This window comes from Miscanthus floridulus, chromosome 7 (assembly GCF_019320115.1).
Source record: "Miscanthus floridulus cultivar M001 chromosome 7, ASM1932011v1, whole genome shotgun sequence".
Lineage (NCBI taxonomy): Eukaryota > Viridiplantae > Streptophyta > Magnoliopsida > Poales > Poaceae > Miscanthus > Miscanthus floridulus.
The window spans coordinates 121553446-121571438 of NC_089586.1; the positions used below are offsets into that span (position 1 = coordinate 121553446).

General features: G+C 41.8%; 2 protein-coding genes across 3 annotated transcripts; one reads left to right on the plus strand and one right to left on the minus strand.

Annotated features, from left to right (window-relative positions):
• The first annotated feature begins 9790 nt into the window (after window positions 1-9790).
• LOC136464532 (large ribosomal subunit protein uL29c-like) lies at window positions 9791-11404 on the plus strand. Of its 2 annotated transcripts, XM_066463482.1 has the most exons (3): window positions 9791-9997; window positions 10028-10197; window positions 11049-11404. In XM_066463482.1, the coding sequence occupies exons 1-3, from the start codon at window positions 9856-9858 to the stop codon at window positions 11187-11189; spliced, it is 453 nt and encodes a 150-aa protein (XP_066319579.1). In that variant the 5' UTR covers window positions 9791-9855; the 3' UTR covers window positions 11190-11404. The 2 variants fall into 2 exon arrangements, with proteins under 2 accessions (XP_066319579.1, XP_066319577.1); XM_066463480.1 differs by having other exon boundaries at window positions 9791-10197.
• Window positions 11405-15170: 3766 nt separating this feature from the next.
• LOC136464533 (transcription factor MYB93-like) lies at window positions 15171-16538 on the minus strand. Its single transcript, XM_066463483.1, has 3 exons — window positions 16323-16538; window positions 16091-16220; window positions 15171-15891 (listed from the first exon to the last, which is right to left on the minus strand). The coding sequence occupies exons 1-3, from the start codon at window positions 16453-16455 to the stop codon at window positions 15171-15173; spliced, it is 984 nt and encodes a 327-aa protein (XP_066319580.1). The 5' UTR covers window positions 16456-16538.
• Between the last annotated feature and the right edge of the window lie 1455 nt (window positions 16539-17993).

A 17993-nucleotide genomic window follows, 5' to 3' on the forward strand; every position in this document is an offset into this window, starting at 1 on the left:
TCGAAGAGAGAAGGCTTCTCATTGATAGTAATGCTTCGCAAGAGCCTTCTTTTTGGTGATCTTGTCATCATCACTATCATCATCATCACTTGAGAAGCATCACTATCCCAAGTGACCACATATGAACCACCCTTCTTCTTCTTGTAGGTCATCTTGTCCTTCTTTCCTTCTTGTCCTTCTTCTTGCTCTTCTTGTCATCATCATCATTGCCGCTATTGTATAGGTATTGAGCAACAAGATGATCCTTGCTTTCACACTTGAAGCACCTTCTTGACTCTTTCTTATTCTTGGATGAAGACTTCTTCCTTCTAGCACGGTAGCCCTTATTCACCATGAACTTGCCAAATCTCTTCACAAAGGGAGCCATCTTCTCATCATCCATCTCATCAAAGCTCAAGTCTTCATCTTCACTTAATGATTCTTGCTTTGCCTTGTCATTGGATGATGCGGCTTTGAATGCCACATACTTCTTCTTCTCATCCTTCTTCTCTGCTTTTCTTCCTTCTCATCATTATTTCTAAATATATCATCGGTCATCACATCACCTAATACTTGATTTGGTGTCATTGTGTCCAAACCACTTCTCACTAGCAAAGTGACCAACATGCCAAATCTTGATGGCAAGCATCTCAAGAACTTGTGAGAGAAGTCCTTGTCCTTCACCTCTTCTTCAAGTGCTTTGAGATTATTGACAAGCACTTGAAGTCTATGAAACATCTTCGGCACACTCTTATCATCCTTCATCTTGAAGCTTGCAAACTTCTCCTTGAGAATATATGCCTTGGCACCCTTCACCGCTTGTGTGCCCTCAAATGATTCCTCAAACTTCTTCCATGCCACATGAGCCATCTTAATGTTCTTAATTTGCTCAGATGTTCTCTCATCCAATGCATCATGAATGGCACTAAGAGCAATGTCATTGTTTTGGAGCAATACTTCTTCGGCGGCAGGTGAGAGCTTCTACATTGGCAACCTCAATCTTGGTCTTCACCACTTTCCAAACCTTTTTATTGATTGACTTGATGTATGTTATCATCTTTGCCTTTCAATAAGGATAATTTATGTCATTAAATTGGGGTGGCTTCTTGGTGTTGTTGATTTGAGTCATTTTGATACCGAAGGTTGTTAAGCCTCAAATCAAGGTGACCATGGCTCTGATACCATTTGAAAGGTCCTAATGGCTAGAGGGAGGGTGAATAGCCTATAAAAATTTCTACAACAACACTAAACAAAGTGGTTAGACAAATATGAGGCGAAACGAATGTTGCGCTAGTCTACTAAAAATGCAAGCCACCTATCATAATTCTAGTCTCTATAGTCTCTAGGCACACAAGGGATAAGTCACTACACAAAGTTAGTGAGCTCTCAAAGACTAACCAAAGAGCCTCACTAACTACTAGACACGACACAAGCTAGCTTTCAAAACTAACTACACTAAAGAGCTTAGCTACACTAAGAATATAAATACACGAGATGGATAGTTAGTTATACCGCCGTATCGATGAATGAGCCAATCACAAGATAAAATCAGTCAATCACAATGCATACCAAGAAATCCTTGAGACAAGATGACACAATGATTTTTCACTGAGGTTCACTTGCTTGCCGGCAAGCTAGTCTTCATTGTGGCGATTCACTCACTTGGAGGTTCATGCTCTTATAGGCATGGCACGCCTAACCCACAATCGGGTGCCGCACAACCAACACAAGATAAGGATTACACAACCCACAAGCAATTCACTAGAGTACCTTTTGGCTCTTCACCAGGGAAGGTCAAGAACCCCTCACAATCACCATGATTGGAGTAGGAGACAAGCATCTTCCTCCACTCGATGATCCTCGCTGCACCAAGCCATCTAGGTGATGGTAGCCCAACTCACACTGACCGAACATGTAGATTCGATTGATCGGACATAGCCCAGCCAACGTCCAATCATGTGATGCCATCCACAAGTCCTCGTGATTCAACCATAGCTGTGTGATCCCAACGATCACTAGCCTTCCCAGCACGGTTAAGTAGCGACCGGACTGCATCAATCAACAAGACTGGACGCACCGGTGAACAGTCAGCCCGCGCGCTGCCTAAGCAACCAGGCGTAGACTGAATGCGCCGCTCCACTCCAGCCACTGCACAGTCAGGTCGCTTCTAGAGAGGTTCTAGAGCACCCAAACCATGATTGGGCGCATTAGATGCACCTCAACCGGATGCAGGCCAGTGTTTCGATCCCTTCTCCTCTGACGCACCAAGTTTCGCGCCCGACAGTTAGCATATGTCACTTGTGACCGAACGTAGGCCCTATGCATCCAATCACAACCACTGTTCATCATTCGGTCATGATCCAATAGAACACAAGCGCGCCTGACTTCACTAAAAATGACCGGACGCACCCAGTGCAGAGTCTGGTCATAATGTGACCAGCGTTCCGGTTAGTGCAAAACAACACCTTTACTTCTCCAACTTCGCCACCCTTGATCAAATGTGCTAACCACCAAGTGTATCATCTTGTGCAATTGTGTTAACATATTTTCATAAACATTTTCAAGGGTGTTAGCACTCACTAGAATCTAAATGCATATGCAATGAGTTAGAACATCGAGTGGCACTTTGATAATCACATTTCATGATGAGTTTCACCCCTCTTAATAGTATGACTATCTATCCTAAATGTGATCATACTCGCTAAGTGCCTCAATCACTAAACCAAAAAGCTCCTATCAAGTTTTACCTTTGCCTTGAACTTTTTGTTTTTCTCTTTCTTCTTTTCTAAGCCGAGCACTTGATCACCATGGTCATCACCACCATCAACATGATCTTCACCAATTGCTTCATCACTTGGAATGTGCTACCTATCTCATGATCACTAGAGCAATAGGTTAGCACTTAGGGTTTCATTAATTCACCAAAACCAAACTAGAGCTTTCAACGCGGTCCGGACCCTACCTTCGAACCGACTCCTAGGGTCTAGTCCCAACGCCCACAAACACTGATGCGCCGCGTGTCTACCTGCTCGCTCCACAACAGGATCCCGCGTGCTGGGCCTGAACCAGCCGTGCGGTTGAGTCTGAAGCCAATGCCTCACCAAGCTGCTCTCTGCTATGCACCGCGCATCAATCCAAACTCGACCGAGATGGTCTAGAGTAGCATCACCCCTGGGTCCAAAGCCATGCGCCTGCTGCCTGCCTGCCCTCACGCTAGGACCAGACTCGGCGCACAGCGTCTGGCCACACCGAGAGCCAGGGTCTGGAGCGACCCTTGCTATGCTTGGCTAAAAGGTCCTTGTTTGGTTTTGGTAATTGAGTGACAACCTTAGGTGGACTAATATGTGTTTGAGTGAGATACACAGACGATTAGTCCACAGGTACTTATGTGTGAGCAACATATGCCGTAGAGGTGAAGTGGCTCGGAGATGTTGCAATGGCTCACACTTGTGATGAAGGAGCTCATTGCATATGAGACATGACATGGAGTCATGTGATCAAGGTGGAGAAGATCAAGACAAGACTTGGCTCGATAGACCAGGTTGCAAGTGTGAAGGGCAAGTTGAGTGATGACTTGGCGCCAAGTGGACTGAAGCAACAGGTGAAGAGCAAGTGAAGTTAAGATCGATGAACCAACATAGCAATGGTATCATTGTAATGTGCATGATCATTTCATCTCTTACTAGTATACGATTAGTGCATATAGTACATGCTCTATAGGATCATGCATGACAAATGAAAGTTTAAAATTCATAGCCTACCACTATTGCTTGAATGTTTAATTGATCTAGTGGTATGAGTATGAGTTTGTTCATGAGCTAGTGAACCTAAGTACTTGATCTATTTTGGATTGCTAACAATTGACAATTATAACATTAGCAAGATAACCCTTGCAAGAGGTGTGAAGAAGCTTGTCATTGGTTCAAACCGGACTTAGAAGCTTAGGTAAATCAATTTAGTTCAAGTCATCTTAGAAGCTCATGATAAGTAACAAGAGTACAAGCATAAGACAACAATGCAAATGGATATCTAGTTTGGATTATTTCAAGTGGCATCTAGACTCAAGTATTTCATCAAGAATTCACAAGTGGTGTCTAGATCAACTTACAAGTGATATCCTATAAGTGGTACTCATAAAAGATAGCAAATGTTCAAGAAATGGTTTTTATTGACAAATCAATCATACACGTGGTATCACATCTCTATACATGGTATCATTCATATAAGATGGTGGTTCCATAGGTGATCCTCAACTTTAAGTGATCATCAAATGAAGAATGCTTTCCTCATCTAGAAGAGCTCAAGATTATCAAGAGAATGACCCATGCTTGGACATAGGGGGAGGAGCCCCACTACAATTCGTATCAAGGTCATAATATCCTGCACATGGTGTCTAAAGAGCTATACAAATGGTGTCCATAAAAAATACAAGATTCAAGCCTCTACCATCTACCCCAATGCAAGCCTTTGCATCAATAAGAATCACACCTTTTATGAAATTGATAACAAAGGGGGAGAGATTATACAAAGATATGAAAAGCTTTAGGAGAGATTGAGACAAAAGATATTACAATTGGGGTTTTAGGACATGAACAATGGACAAAGAGGGAGTAACATTGAATAATGTGAAAGGATCAACATGGACAATGGACTAGAGCAACATTGAAGAATGTGAAAGGGTCAAAATCTTAGACAAGAGAAGCACACAAGTAGGGAGAAGCAAGCTCATGAACTTTGCTTGATTGCATTTGAGATGTGCATATTCATGTGCTTGCTTGCACTTGCATAAGTATTTAAATTTGAAATGCATGCTTGTGTGGTGTATGCTAGTTGTAGAATTTGATTGATGATATGATAACTAGCATGCATAGGATGATAGCTAGACTTGTATTTCTATACGTGGTACTAGAACCTTGCTTATAATGTTGATCTCACTGGGGTTTCTAGTGTTTTTGTTGTCTAGCTACTCATGATGCTAAGGATGATGTTAAAAGTGTATCTTCGATTGGTATCATGCTTCAAAGGTTATTCTATACACCTTAGCATCACTTAGTAGTGGTAACACTCCCACAAATTTCATATTTATGCATTTGTGCAAACTTGAAACCAAACCATTTGAGCACATATGTAGGAGGAGTTATTACTACCTAAGTAGGGTTTTATGGTGCGTATCCAAATCTTGACATAGAGCTGAAATGTTGGATAAGTAGCATAAAATCCAAATTAAGTTAGCAATTTACACTTGTGTGAAGTGCTAGCTTGAAATGAGCTTAGTTTCCATATCTTTGTAGAGTTATCATCAATTACTAAAAAAAGAGAAGATTGAAAGGTCCTTGTTTGGTTTTGGTAATTGAGTGACAACCTTAGGTGGACTAATATATGTTTGAGTGAGATACACAAGCGATTAGTCCACATGTACATTTGTGTGAGCAACATATGCCATAGAGGTGAAAGTGGCTCGGAGATGTTGCAAAAGCTTACACTTGTGATGAAGGAGCTCATTGCATGTGAGACATGACATGGAGTCATATGATCAAGGTGGAGAAGATCAAGACAAGACTTGGCTCGATAGATCGATTGCAAGTGTGAAGGGCAAGTTGAGTGATGACTTGACGCTGATGGACCAAAGCAACAGTGAAGAGCAAGTGAAGTCAAGATCGATGAACCAATACGATCACGTAATGATATGAAGTGGACCATATCATTGTTGATTATATTGGTGCATGTGTTGCATCGACATTAGAGGAGATGGAATGGAATGAATGAGGCAAAGATATAACCTAGGGCATTTTATTTCACTGGTCATAGGCGTGTAGAGAAGTTGTTGATCAGGTTTAGGATAGATGGCCATACTATTAAGAGGGGCAAACTTGCTTGCATATCGGTCATCTAATGTCACTTGAGCGATCTAACTTTGCATATGTGTTAGGATCGAGTGGCGTGGTGAATTGAGTGCTAATCCTTTGAAAAAAATGTTTGTGAAAAGCTAACACACGTGCACAAGGTGATGATCACTTGGTGGTGTTAGCATATTTGCAAAGGTGAAGACGTTAGTGAAAAAAAGGAGACGAAACTAGGCTCAGAGTGGTGCCCTAGGGGCACCGCCACCCCCTGTTCGGTGCACTGCCACCCCTGCCGGCTAGCTGAGGCTGAGAGCAGTGTGTTGAGGGCTGGCAACACCATGCCTTGTCCGATGGCACCGCCACCCCTAGGGTAGTGCCCACCTAGACTTGGTAGAGTGCAGCTAGAGTCAGGGTGATCACCGGACGTGACGGTGTACACCGCCCTGTGCACGATGGTGCACCGTCGGGTGTTGTTTGGTGCCACCACCGTGTTTTTTAGAGCAAGAAAAGGAAGGGGGCACCGCCATGCCATGTCCGGTGCATCGCCCCTTTTATCTAGAGAGGGGGTGTTTTCAGGGTGTTGGCTGGGGTGGCACCGCCACCCCCTATCCCGTGCCACCGCCGCCTGTCCGGAGCCCTAACAGCTAGTGAAACTAGCCGTTGGATGACCGTTAGAGGGGCACCGTCACTCCTTGTCCGATGATGGCACCGTCGTGTCCGGTGCCCTCACAGAGAAGGAAATCTTTAGAGCAACAGCTCTATTTTGTGTGGAGGCTTATAAATACCCCCTTGGCCGGTTTAGGGCTGGTAGCTAAACACCCTTAAGCCTTGGTGGCATGTGTAGATGTTGTTGGATGCCCTCTAACTCACTTGTGCTTGTAAGAGTGTGATCTAATTACGAGTAAGTGTGATTCTAGTGCGTTGTATTGTGAGGTTGCATCGAGTGGCACTAGGTGATCGAGTTGCAAGCCGGTGGTGCTTGTTACTCTTGAAGGTTGCCACCTCCTAGATGGCTTGGTGGCTTGTGACTCCGTTGAAGCACGCGAGAAGATTGTACGGTGCTCCGGAAGAGGATTTGTGAGGGGGATTATGCTCACCCCGTGAGGATCACGAAGAGCAACTCTAGTTGAGCATGTCATTGAGCTACCCTCATTTTTGGGGTAGGTTCCGCGCAACACAAGCTTATATTACTTTTATTTACATTGTGCTTGTGTAGTTGCTCTTGTGACTAGTTTAGCTTTAATAGCTTGCTAGTTACCTTCTTGCTTGTGTAGCATAGAAGTGCTCCTTACGTGGCTAATTTGGTTTTAGTAACTTTGTTAGTCACATTGCTTAGTTTATGTAGCTAAGTAATTTGCGATCTATAATTTGGCATTAGTTACCTTGTTATTGAGCATTGCTAGTGAGCTTAGAAGCTTTGTGCTTTTGTTTACTAGTTGTGTAGAAGCTCCTCCATGCTTGAAGTACTAGTGGCATAGGTTTATGTGACCTTACTCTTAGAATTGGTTAGGTGAGCTCTAACTAGCCCGACACCTCAGTTGCCTAATTAGGATCTTTATAAGATGCTTGTGAACTTAGATAGAGGGGTGTAGTCTTAGCTAGACCGATAGTTTTAATTCCGTATTTGTTTCGATTAGCCGACGCGATTAATTTTAGAAAGAACTATTCACCCCCTATAGTGTGTCATCTCAATCTTATATCGGCCTAACTGAAGACAGGACCGGACTCACCCGTTTCGGGGTCCAGCCCAAACCCACACATGGTCCGGTCCCCTCCTCCTTCCTCCTTTTCAATTTCTAACTTTTTCACCCTTGCTCTTAAGTGCTAACCACCTTGTGTATCATCATTGTGCACGTGTGTTAGCATATTTTTAAATCATTTTCAAGGGAGTTAAGTTAGCACACTAGGTTCTAATACGAATACACGAATGAATTTACCTAGTGGCACTTGATAACCGCTTTAATCGAGATTCTCCCCCTCTTGATAGTACGACTATTTATCCTAAATATGGTTACACTCTCTATAATATCTTAACCATCAAAACAAAATAGACCTATTAAATATATCTTTGCCTTGAACTTATTTTATTTTTCTCTTCTTTTTTTCCAAGTTTGAAACTTGATCACCGTCATCACATATGCATCATCACATCCGTTGACTTCATCTTTGGAGGCAGATAAACAGCGACCCGTCGCGTTTGGCGCGTAGAGCGCGACCCCTCAGCCCCAGCCATGCGAGCGACGGTACGTTGTATCCATTTTCTTCAGACACACGCCGCTGCCCAAACACACGTGAAATCAAGCACGCTCGAGACCCCACTTCGTCCTGCTATTACGCTGGCGTCGTCCGACGCAAAATAAAAAAGCAAAGCATTTCATTTCAATTGCTATAACTTTAGAATGTTGTATTGATTTTTAACTCCATCTGCATCTGATGTGTTCTACGTGATAAGGTGAACAAAAATATACCTCAGTTGCATATGTTTTAATAAATTTTATTTTAATAGCAATTTATGTGTAAATATGTGCTATGAGATTTATCAAAGAAGTTACTATCATATAATACTAAAGTTGCTACTCCAAAAATATACTAAAATTATTACATAGTATGCACATCGATTGCTACCATGTGAATATAATAAAATTTTTATATTATTTACATAAAGGTACTAACCCCTAAAGAGAGTAACGGACCAAAACAAGACAAGCTATAACTTAGAGGAACAAATTATTAAAATAAACATCACATAAGCTGTCAATTAGGGAGACAAGTTATTATAAAACACATTACAAAAAGTCAGGATACATGACTTGCTGCCAACTGGGAGCATTTATTAAAAATGAGGGTAGTGATACAAAATAAGATAGGCTGCAACATTGGGGCAAATTATTAGAACAAGCATTGCATAAGCTGTCAACTAGAGATGCAATTTATTATAAAACCCACTATATAAGCCAGGAAACATGACTAGCTAAAAATGGAGAGACTAATATGTAGGATTTAGTCATGCATTCACTGAGAATTGAAACTAAAAAAACATTAAAAACATAACTGAAAACTGAAGTAAAAAAACTAAAAAAAAACTTGACTGAAAGGAGGCAAATTCTTTTGTGGCAACTTATATGTGCAATGACTATCCTTTTATAACAACTTATACATTGTAGGTGCGGCAACTAATATACAAGATTTAGGAAGACATTCGAACCTAAAAAAATGACTGAAATATGAAACCAACAAAAAATAAAAAAAAAACTTGAATGAAAAATGAAACTAAAAAATCTGAAAAAATATGTGAAAACTAAAACTAAAAAATATTGAAAAAAACTTGACTGGAAACTGAAATCAGGGATAAATTCTTTTGTGTCAACTTATGTATGCAATGACTATCTTTTTGTAACAACTTATACGTTGTAAATGAGGCAACTAATATGCAGGATGTAGGGAGACATTCGTGAATTGATGAACACGTCGCTGGTCGCGGCTCTCGTTAGCGGACAGCAGTGCACTGATACGCTGCCTCCACTCCTGTAGTTGGACCAATCTCAGCACTACTAGTATGAATGAACATATATATATATATCGTATACATCCTATACATATAGAGCACCTGACGGCTCGGACGCCCACGAAGGCCGCCCCGCTCGCTCGTCCACCCTAGGGCCGAGCCTCTCGCGCGCAGGTCGCGCGCTAGTCGCGTAGCGCGACCGGAAGCGCTTGAGACTTTGCGTTGATATTTGCTTAGTGTATATCTCATGTTTACTTAGAGTCAAAAATTAGTATCTAGGTTTTAATAATTATTTAAAACTGAACTAGGGCTTCCACTCTCTTAAAATGTAGAGTGTGGCCAAAATTTTAGTTTAAAAACGTCAAGTTTCCTTCAATCAAGGAAATAAAACACTAGCCTTGAGACCACGCTTCAAGATTGGTGCGAGCAGCCCACCAAGACAAAAAAAACCCGGATAAACCACCACAGCATCCCCTTATCCTCGAGCCCAAACTGCGGTAGCGAAAACGCGAGCGCTGCAGAACAACAATGGCGACGGTGTCTCTTGCCGCGGCGTCACCCCTCACCTCCACTCCCCGCGGCATCGCGGCTCCGGCTCCTCGCACGGCACTCCTGTCCCTCCGCTTAGGTGGCGTGACGGCGATGCGGTTCGCTGGACTGGCGGCGGCGTCGCAGCCAGTGGAGCGTCGCGCGGCGGCGGCGGTCGCGATGGCGAAGAGGGAGCAGGAGCTGGAGGAGATCCGGGCCATGACAACGGAACAGCTGGAGGAGGAGGTGGTAGACCTCAAGGGGGAGCTTTTCCTGCTCCGCCTTAAGCGCTCGGCGCGCCAGGAGTTCAAGAACAGCGAGTTCGGCCGCATGCGCAAGAGGGTACATGTTCCCTCTATTCCATTCATTACTGTATGAGTTTTATTGACAGAATTGTTAACTTCATCTGGGAAATTAGCATAGATTGGTGGAAATGTGTCAACCTTATGATATAGTTAATATGAGAAACAAATCGATAGTTTCTTTTGTCAAACGATGGATGATTGACGGGGTCTGATCCATATGCTCACTTTTACAATCTGCATTACTCAGTCTTAAAGAGTTTAAGATAGTTTGAGTTCTGACTCAGTCATTACAAAGAAAAGGGATTCCTGACTGGATCAGTTAATATATGATATCAAGTGGAACGTCCATACTTGCAGTTACTTGCCATTTTATGGGTGGAACTTAAATTATAAGTTAAAATCTTACTGGTTCTCTTAACGCTGCTGGGACAGGTTCTGTGCCTGTTATTTCTTATTAGTTGATTACAAGCATATTCCAAAGCTTAATCTTTATATGTTTATATTACAGTCTGCACTGCAAATGGATAGAATTTTTGTTTCTGTGGACATCTGAATGCAGATAAAAGAATCTTGTAAGCCACAGAATGATACGGAGATTGTTCACAGTATATGAGAAAGACCTGCATGGCATAGAAACAAATGCCTTACAATAAGATGATTAGGAATCATACTTATCGCCTTCTTTTCACTGGACTAGACACATGCATGCCTAGAACAAACAATTCGCTGCAGATTGATCAAAACCTTTTTCCTCTAACGTGGCCTGATCAATGAACTAGCAATGAGAAAGGAATTTGTCAAGTTAATGCTGATTTTGCACTTCATACTCTTCCTTTTCAGTTAACCATGTATTTAGAATTCTCAGTTTACTCACATTTTTATCTTCAGATTGCCCGTATGCTGACTGTGAAAAGAGAGCGGGAAATTGAACAAGGAATCAACAAGAGATTGTCTAGGAAGCTTGATAGGAAATGGAAGCAGAGCATTGTGGTCAGACCACCACCATCTCTAAGGGAGAACAAAGAGTAGTAGAAAGCCACAAAAGAGGGTAATCTGCAAATGTCATTTCATGCGAGTGTTGCAGGAAGGTTCCTTTGTGATTTCAACCCTTATTTCATTGTTATGTATTCCATGTTTACATTTTGCTAAGCATTGCTATCCGAATATGAATTTCAGTCGTTAGTCTCTTCTGTAAATTTTGATCTATTTGAGTTTATGCTCTGCGTTATCCATGCATTTTCTTATCTGCTTCACATGTGAAACTGCACTTTAGACATGCATGCTATCCAGTAATTGAGAATGCCCAGTCATTTGCACCTGAAAGTACATGCTTTCTTGCCATCCTGAATCAAATCAAATTGATGTCCTATGAGGGCTTTCATACCTCTAGTTGAATGAATACAAAAAGTAGTTTCGAATATAGTTTTTGTGTCCTATTGGTTCATTATACTGTTGGTAACTTGGTATGTAATTCTATTGCTGGACAAGAATAACCTTTGTCAATCTCCTAGTATCTTCAGAACATTCATTGGTGAGACTGACCATATAAGACCATTAGTGGAACAGTACTAGTTCTTCAGTGTCATCAATGAAGCTTAAGGCACCAGAGATTGGAAATGAGCAATGTCTGAAGTGAGGGGTTTCTCAAATGGTAGTGACCAGCAATAGTTATGAATTATGGCACTGGTCCATAAACACTCCTTTTATAGAAAAAAGTGTCTATAGAACAATAACCAAATAATTGTGTCTATGCTTACCGCCATGTATAGTTTGCTCTAAATTGATAGCTTCACCTTTGAAGGAGGTAATTTGTTGGCAGTTCAGTCTGCTCGAAGGCCCAAATTTGCTTAATTCATTCACTTTTAACAAGTGTGAGAGAATTCTCTTACTTGTTATGTACTCCCTCCGGCCAAATTGTAAGGTGTACATATTAAAAACTATGAATCTAGCAAAGCCAAAACGACTTTTACAATTTGCAACGGAGGGAGTAGCTTACAAGCATCTGTGTAAATATTGATCTACCAAACAATGTCGATATTGCTCACTTTATTCGGACCCATTCTCTCCATCTCATGAAAAAAATCGTTAGCCCAGATGAAGAATATGACTGAAAATTTGAATCATTCAACCAGATAACTAAGCTTATAAATATAATCTTTGTTGGAATTGCAGTAATTTTTTTATCCAATTTCATCATCTTATCGAACAATTGAAAATGGTGTTCTTTTCTTCTCTTGTGCCGGCGACCTAGATTTCTGATACTAACCAGCCAGTCTTGTTGTGTATCTGGGTACAACTGCCCCCAAAGCTTGTTGGACTTATGGGCCTCTCTCCTATACTGTACTCCACAATGCGCTGCAGATGTTGCTGGATAGAGCTACCAGTCTGGATCTATCATAAGTTTTATGATTAGGCCCATGAACTTTAGCCAAAAGCTGTAACTTCGCTCGTTTTCAATATCCTTATTAGCTTAAGGCAGTGTTCGGCTGGCTGGCCAGCCACCTCACGAAATCACTGTTCATGTCCTGTCATAACAGTATTTTTCTCTCACAACAATCAGCCGGAACAGTATTTTTCAGTCCTGCCGAACAGGCCCTAAGATGGTAGATGATAGAGGGGATGGCTTTGATCCTTGTTACTATTTGTACTGGTGTATAGTCAGCACTAGTACTGTGACTGGAGTCTTGGACCTTGATTATTTAAGATGCCTCCATGGCTCCATACAAGTATTTTATGAAAAGTTCCATGCCATGACATTTCAGTAGCGATGTGCTAGTATTGAATTCCTTGGGTAGATGAGAAATAGAGTCTGATAAGTGGAGTCTGATTAAATTGTCCTTGTAATGCCCTATTAGAAACCAGCTACAGTTAATGATAGACATATATGAAAAAACCCTTGTCAACGACTTCTATGTCCTGTTAGGGAGAAGTCCATTTTTGGCCATCCAACTATTGCCCGAGTTTGTTTTCGGCCATGCAACTCTGAAACGAGAAATCTTTGGCAACTAAACTATCAATACTGTAGTTGGTTTCAAAGGTGGTTTTGTATTTTCTGAAAATAATAAAAACCGTCAGAAAACTTTAGCTGTATTTAATTATTTATACAAACTAGTTTTTAGCAATGTGGCAGTGATAAAAAAAGACAGGTTTACAGGCGGTTGAATGTCAGAACAATAGAACAACACTGCTGAAAGCAATTTAGACTCTGGTGTCAAAGCCAGTATGTGCAGTTTCAAGTTACAGAGCGTACGCAAAGCTCTCTGACATTAGTTTTTTTTTACCCATCTTCCTGTAATCCTGTTGTATTTGTATGTTTCTTTACGTTGATTCCAAATGGATAGATGACAAATATCATATTCCTTTTCTTTTATTGAATGGGAAAAATACCAAATTCCTAACTAAAGGTGCAACAAGAAAATGTTCGCATGATGCAGGACCAGAATAAGATTACTACCACGAACTCTTTTCACATTCCATAATTATTTTCTACTGGTTATACCTAAACTATGTTATCACTTGTTGGCAATTTGCATCAGGAAAGGAGGTTACTGTTTACATAAGTTATCTCTTTAGGAGCGCATTGCACCCTGTACCCTCAACGCCAAGTATGCACTGGGATGCATGCTGGAGTATTTGAAATACTGAATATTGTACGATGGACACTAACAGCTGGGCTATTTGAAATATTAAATCACAGTACGGGCTGACCTGGACGAGTTTGTCTTATATACATTTTTCTTTCCAAGTTCCAATCACTCTGTGCCTCCATATTGGTTTTCTTCAGTGACATGGAAAGCTTAATGTAGTGTATAACCCTATGGCGTCATAAATTAGTTAGTGCCTTGGTTTGCTTCCTCGTTCCAAATATCCTTAGCTGTATGAAAATTGAACCACAATCTATTCTCAACTTTATGCCCAAAAAGCTTAAGCATTGATCTAGTGTAGAATTTTTTTTTTGTAAATTGACACTTGGCAGTGTCAGGTAAAGCTGTGCTGTTATTGCTAGAGATTTGAAATGAGTTTGTTAATGCTAGCCGTCAATATCTTGGAGGAAAAGGCATCAGCTCTTACCTGCTCATAAGAAAGAATACCATTTTAAAAGAAACTAACCTGTAAACTGACAAGGACATAAGGACAAGTGGCTAAGGAAAACCACTGTTACTGCTTCAGAAAAGCTCCCTGATTGATGCATGATTATTGTAATTAAATATTATCAGTGACAACAGCATATGTTTTAGCTGTTTGGATCCTTCCTATCGGTGCGACTTGCTTTCGCTCTTTGGACACAACAGGTTTCAGTCAACTCCCTGTAACTGCCTGGGAAGACAAGTTTCCTTCTCACAGTAGTAGCATTTAGAACTTTTCTTCTATTGTGGATTACTTCATAGCATTTCTTCAAGAAAACATTCAGAACTTGAATATAACACAAGCTTTTCTTCAGAAGAGAGGACTGGTCTCTTAGTCTGTTGCTTGCTGGTAAATGGCAAAGTCTTGATGACTTGAGTCCGTTGTAGTTCTGGAATATGATTTCTGAGTTTTCTGTCATCTAAATTCCTTTGTCCTAACTTTTAAAATATGCAGGTGCACAATTCTTCAACTAACATGAGTTGAACATTTAGATGATCACCATTCCTCATGCAATTATATACTATTTCATACCTAACAATCATATGACATGACACCACATTGACATATATTGCTTAGGATTTACTGAAAACTTGAGTGGGGTTCCAGGGAACAACTAGGGTGTTGCAAAAACGGTATGAAGAATCCAAACCTTCAAAATTTATAGTGTCGTATATTTACAAGTGTTTGGTATATAGTGTATGCATAGGAGCACACGTTTGCACTCAAAACGAAAAGAAAAAAAACAGCATACCGAAACTACACCTCTGAACTGAGACCCACACCAGAATATGGCACAAAAACAGATGTGAGAAGGGAAGAAAACTAAAACTGAAAAAAAAAAAACTATAGAGTAACACAAACACACACACTCCAGGCTAGAATTCATACAAACTCGCATATGAACTGTTCATCAAACAACTCAGGCCAACTTGGGAACGGAATGCTGCTACCGTCACAGCTTGAGGCACCGCAAGCATCACCGAGGTTGGAAATGGGGAAGTCGGTGAGCGGCGGAAGGAAATTTTCCGACAACAGCGTTTTAGGGGTTCCATTCTCCCCCTCAACGCTACTCTTTGGAGTGAAGTCTGAGTGCTGGTTGGCATCGTTGCTGGTGGGTTGTTCAAAGAAAGTGCTAGGAATTTGGATGTCAGGCAGTTGACCAGCTACTATGTCTTGGCCACTGATACTCTCCAGGAAACTTGGAGAAGGCAACGTAGACAAGGAAGACATCTGTGGAGGACTCAGGAGGCCGATTTGCTCCAGGTCACTGGGGATGGTGTTGGTGTTGATGCTGCTGGAGCTGGGACTGGTGGCAATGGATGCTGCAGACTGGAGCAGGTTCTGGAGGCACTGGAGCTTTGCAGCCTGGACCGCCTCAACCTGTATCCTGGCAGCGTGGTCGTCCCATGGTCGCTGCTCCACGAGCTGGCGGAGGTTGGCCAGAGCAATGAGTTGAGGTAGAGCAGCAAAGAAGTCGGTTCTCGGCCGGTGCGTCATCGGGTCGAAGCCCATCTGGATCAACTTCTTCTTCAGGTGGGTGTTCCAGAAATTCTTGATCTCGTTGTCAGTGCGCCCAGGGAGTTGCTTCGCAATAGCTGACCATCTGGTTTGATCATGACAACAGTTTACACTGGATTAGCATAGCAGTATAGCACTACGTACAAGTCAAATATGAGTTCTTGAAGATTAGATTGAAACAGACTAGTTGATGGCCGGCTTGATGCCAGACATGCAAGAGGTTTTTGACTAAGAAACTAGTGGGTGGTGGGTGGCAGGCATATGTAAGAGGTGCAGTGCAGTACTTGTTGCCAAGGACGGAGTGGAGCTGGAGGATGGTCTGCTCTTCCTCCTGGGTGAACTTCCCTCTCTTGATGTCTGGCCTCAAGTAGTTGGTCCATCTCAGCCTGCAGCTCTTGCCACACCTGTTGAGCCCTGCAAGAACAATTAGATCGATGAGCTACATTTTCACATGGAAGCGATCGACCTCTTTTACATTACAGAGAGAAATAATGGAGGTTTGTTCCTGTCACATACCGGCAAGCCTAGGCAGTGCTCTCCAGCTCCCATGGCCGTGCTTCTGGATGTACTCCATGAGCTTCTGGTCTTCTTCAGGGGTCCAGGGGCCCTTCTTGAGACCATTCTCATCACAGCAAGGAGACCTTCCCATTGGAAGATGAGATGGGGCAGGGGTAGGGTGGTGCAGGTGGGAAGGAGGGAGACAACCTGCCTGCAGCCTCCCTTGGCCCTTGAAGCTTCCTGTCCCTTGGGTGGCTGGTCACCAGAACACAGCTTCCGCTATATAAAGACTTGGAAATCCCTGTTTCCTGAACCCAGGTTATACATAGTTTATATGAGTACAAATGACTAATATGCCCCTTGATCATTTGAGTATGCTGGCATGCACATCCATCATAAAAGGGCAGGGGTCTTAGGGTCCAGTGCCCACGCTAAAATATAGGGGTCCCTGATCCTTATTGTTGACTTGTTTGGTTGTCTTGGATGTGCTTTGCTAGGCTGCTAGACACAGTGCTACTTGGCCAAGCAATCTCAGAGACACGCTGAGATAGGATCACCTCTGTTTTCTTTTATCATTATTAGTATCATATATGTTGTGTTCCTTATTGTGTGTGTGATTATTTACAGCAATATCACTTCTAAGCTAGATTGCCATTAATTAGTTCAGCTCAGCATGTCTATGTCTTGAGATATACCTGAGTCTCCTGGCAGACATTTTGGTGGGGCTGTTACTAATCCAAACAAAATGAGCACACAGGTTCCAGGAAGTGCTTTGCTATTCCAGATAAAAATGCATCTGGCAACTTCAAACAACTCTTTGTATGTACATATATAGGGAGTCTTAGATTATCCAAGTATTAGGTTGGTTTTCGTTCTGAAAACTAGTAACATATATCTGCTTCAAAGGTTTGTACATGTTGTTTTTTGGAACTACTTGGTACTTGTTAGCACACCAAAAGTACAGTATCACACGAGATATACCACTTGCCATGCCAGCATGTATATTATTCCTGGATGTCACCGTACAAGTAGTCTCCGGTTCTTTTCTCATGTAATGGGACCTGCAGGTGATGAAGCCGCCTATGCATGCATGGTTACATTGTATCTCGCCAGATAATATATAACCTAAGAAAAATATTGTGGAAGTATATACCAAAATGAAAGAGTCTGTTACATACAGCTGGAATTGCGTATGCAGAAAGTTGACTCTTGTTCCTGAACCCCAAAAGTAAATGCCTCGGTTAGGTGGGGTACTATTCTCTGATCGCGGCGCTTCGTAGTTAGCTAGTTCTATTATTAACCGGGACTGGACGGGAACATCGTTCTAGAAGATTATATTTGGAACCATGTTTAGAGCAGAGGAAAGAAAGAGTGCAGATGCAACGGTACAAGGCTACTACTCAGCTTGAGCTAATGATGAGTGTGGATACATTTGGGTGAACAAAAGTCAAACCCGACATCAAGATTTTTGGTTTAGGCTTTAGGGATAATGATCCTTGTGTTCGCGATTTTTTTTTCCTATTTCTTCAACTGATATGTAAGTGCCACAATTTTTCACTGTGATGCATGTATATCTTGCAGCTCCTTTGAGGGAGTAGAAATATAAGATAAATTAATCAACACACTTGCAGTTTATTGACGGAGTAAATATATCACATATAGTTAAAAAAAGAAGAAAATGTAGCAACC

What these genes read in the sequence shown, in the direction of transcription:
- LOC136464533 (XM_066463483.1), bottom strand. Translation starts at nt 16,455, where the DNA reads ATGGGAAGGTCTCCTTGCTGTGATGAGAATGGTCTCAAGAAGGGCCCC. An exon ending in AGCACTGCCTAGGCTTGCCG is followed by an intron (nt 16,221 to 16,322) that starts GTATGTGACAGG and finishes TTGTTCTTGCAG; the next exon opens with GGCTCAACAGGTGTGGCAAG. An exon ending in CACTCCGTCCTTGGCAACAA is followed by an intron (nt 15,892 to 16,090) that starts GTACTGCACTGC and finishes TGATCAAACCAG; the next exon opens with ATGGTCAGCTATTGCGAAGC.
- LOC136464532 (XM_066463480.1), top strand. Translation starts at nt 9,856, where the DNA reads ATGGCGACGGTGTCTCTTGCCGCGGCGTCACCCCTCACCTCCACTCCC. An exon ending in TCGGCCGCATGCGCAAGAGG is followed by an intron (nt 10,198 to 11,048) that starts GTACATGTTCCC and finishes TTTTATCTTCAG; the next exon opens with ATTGCCCGTATGCTGACTGT.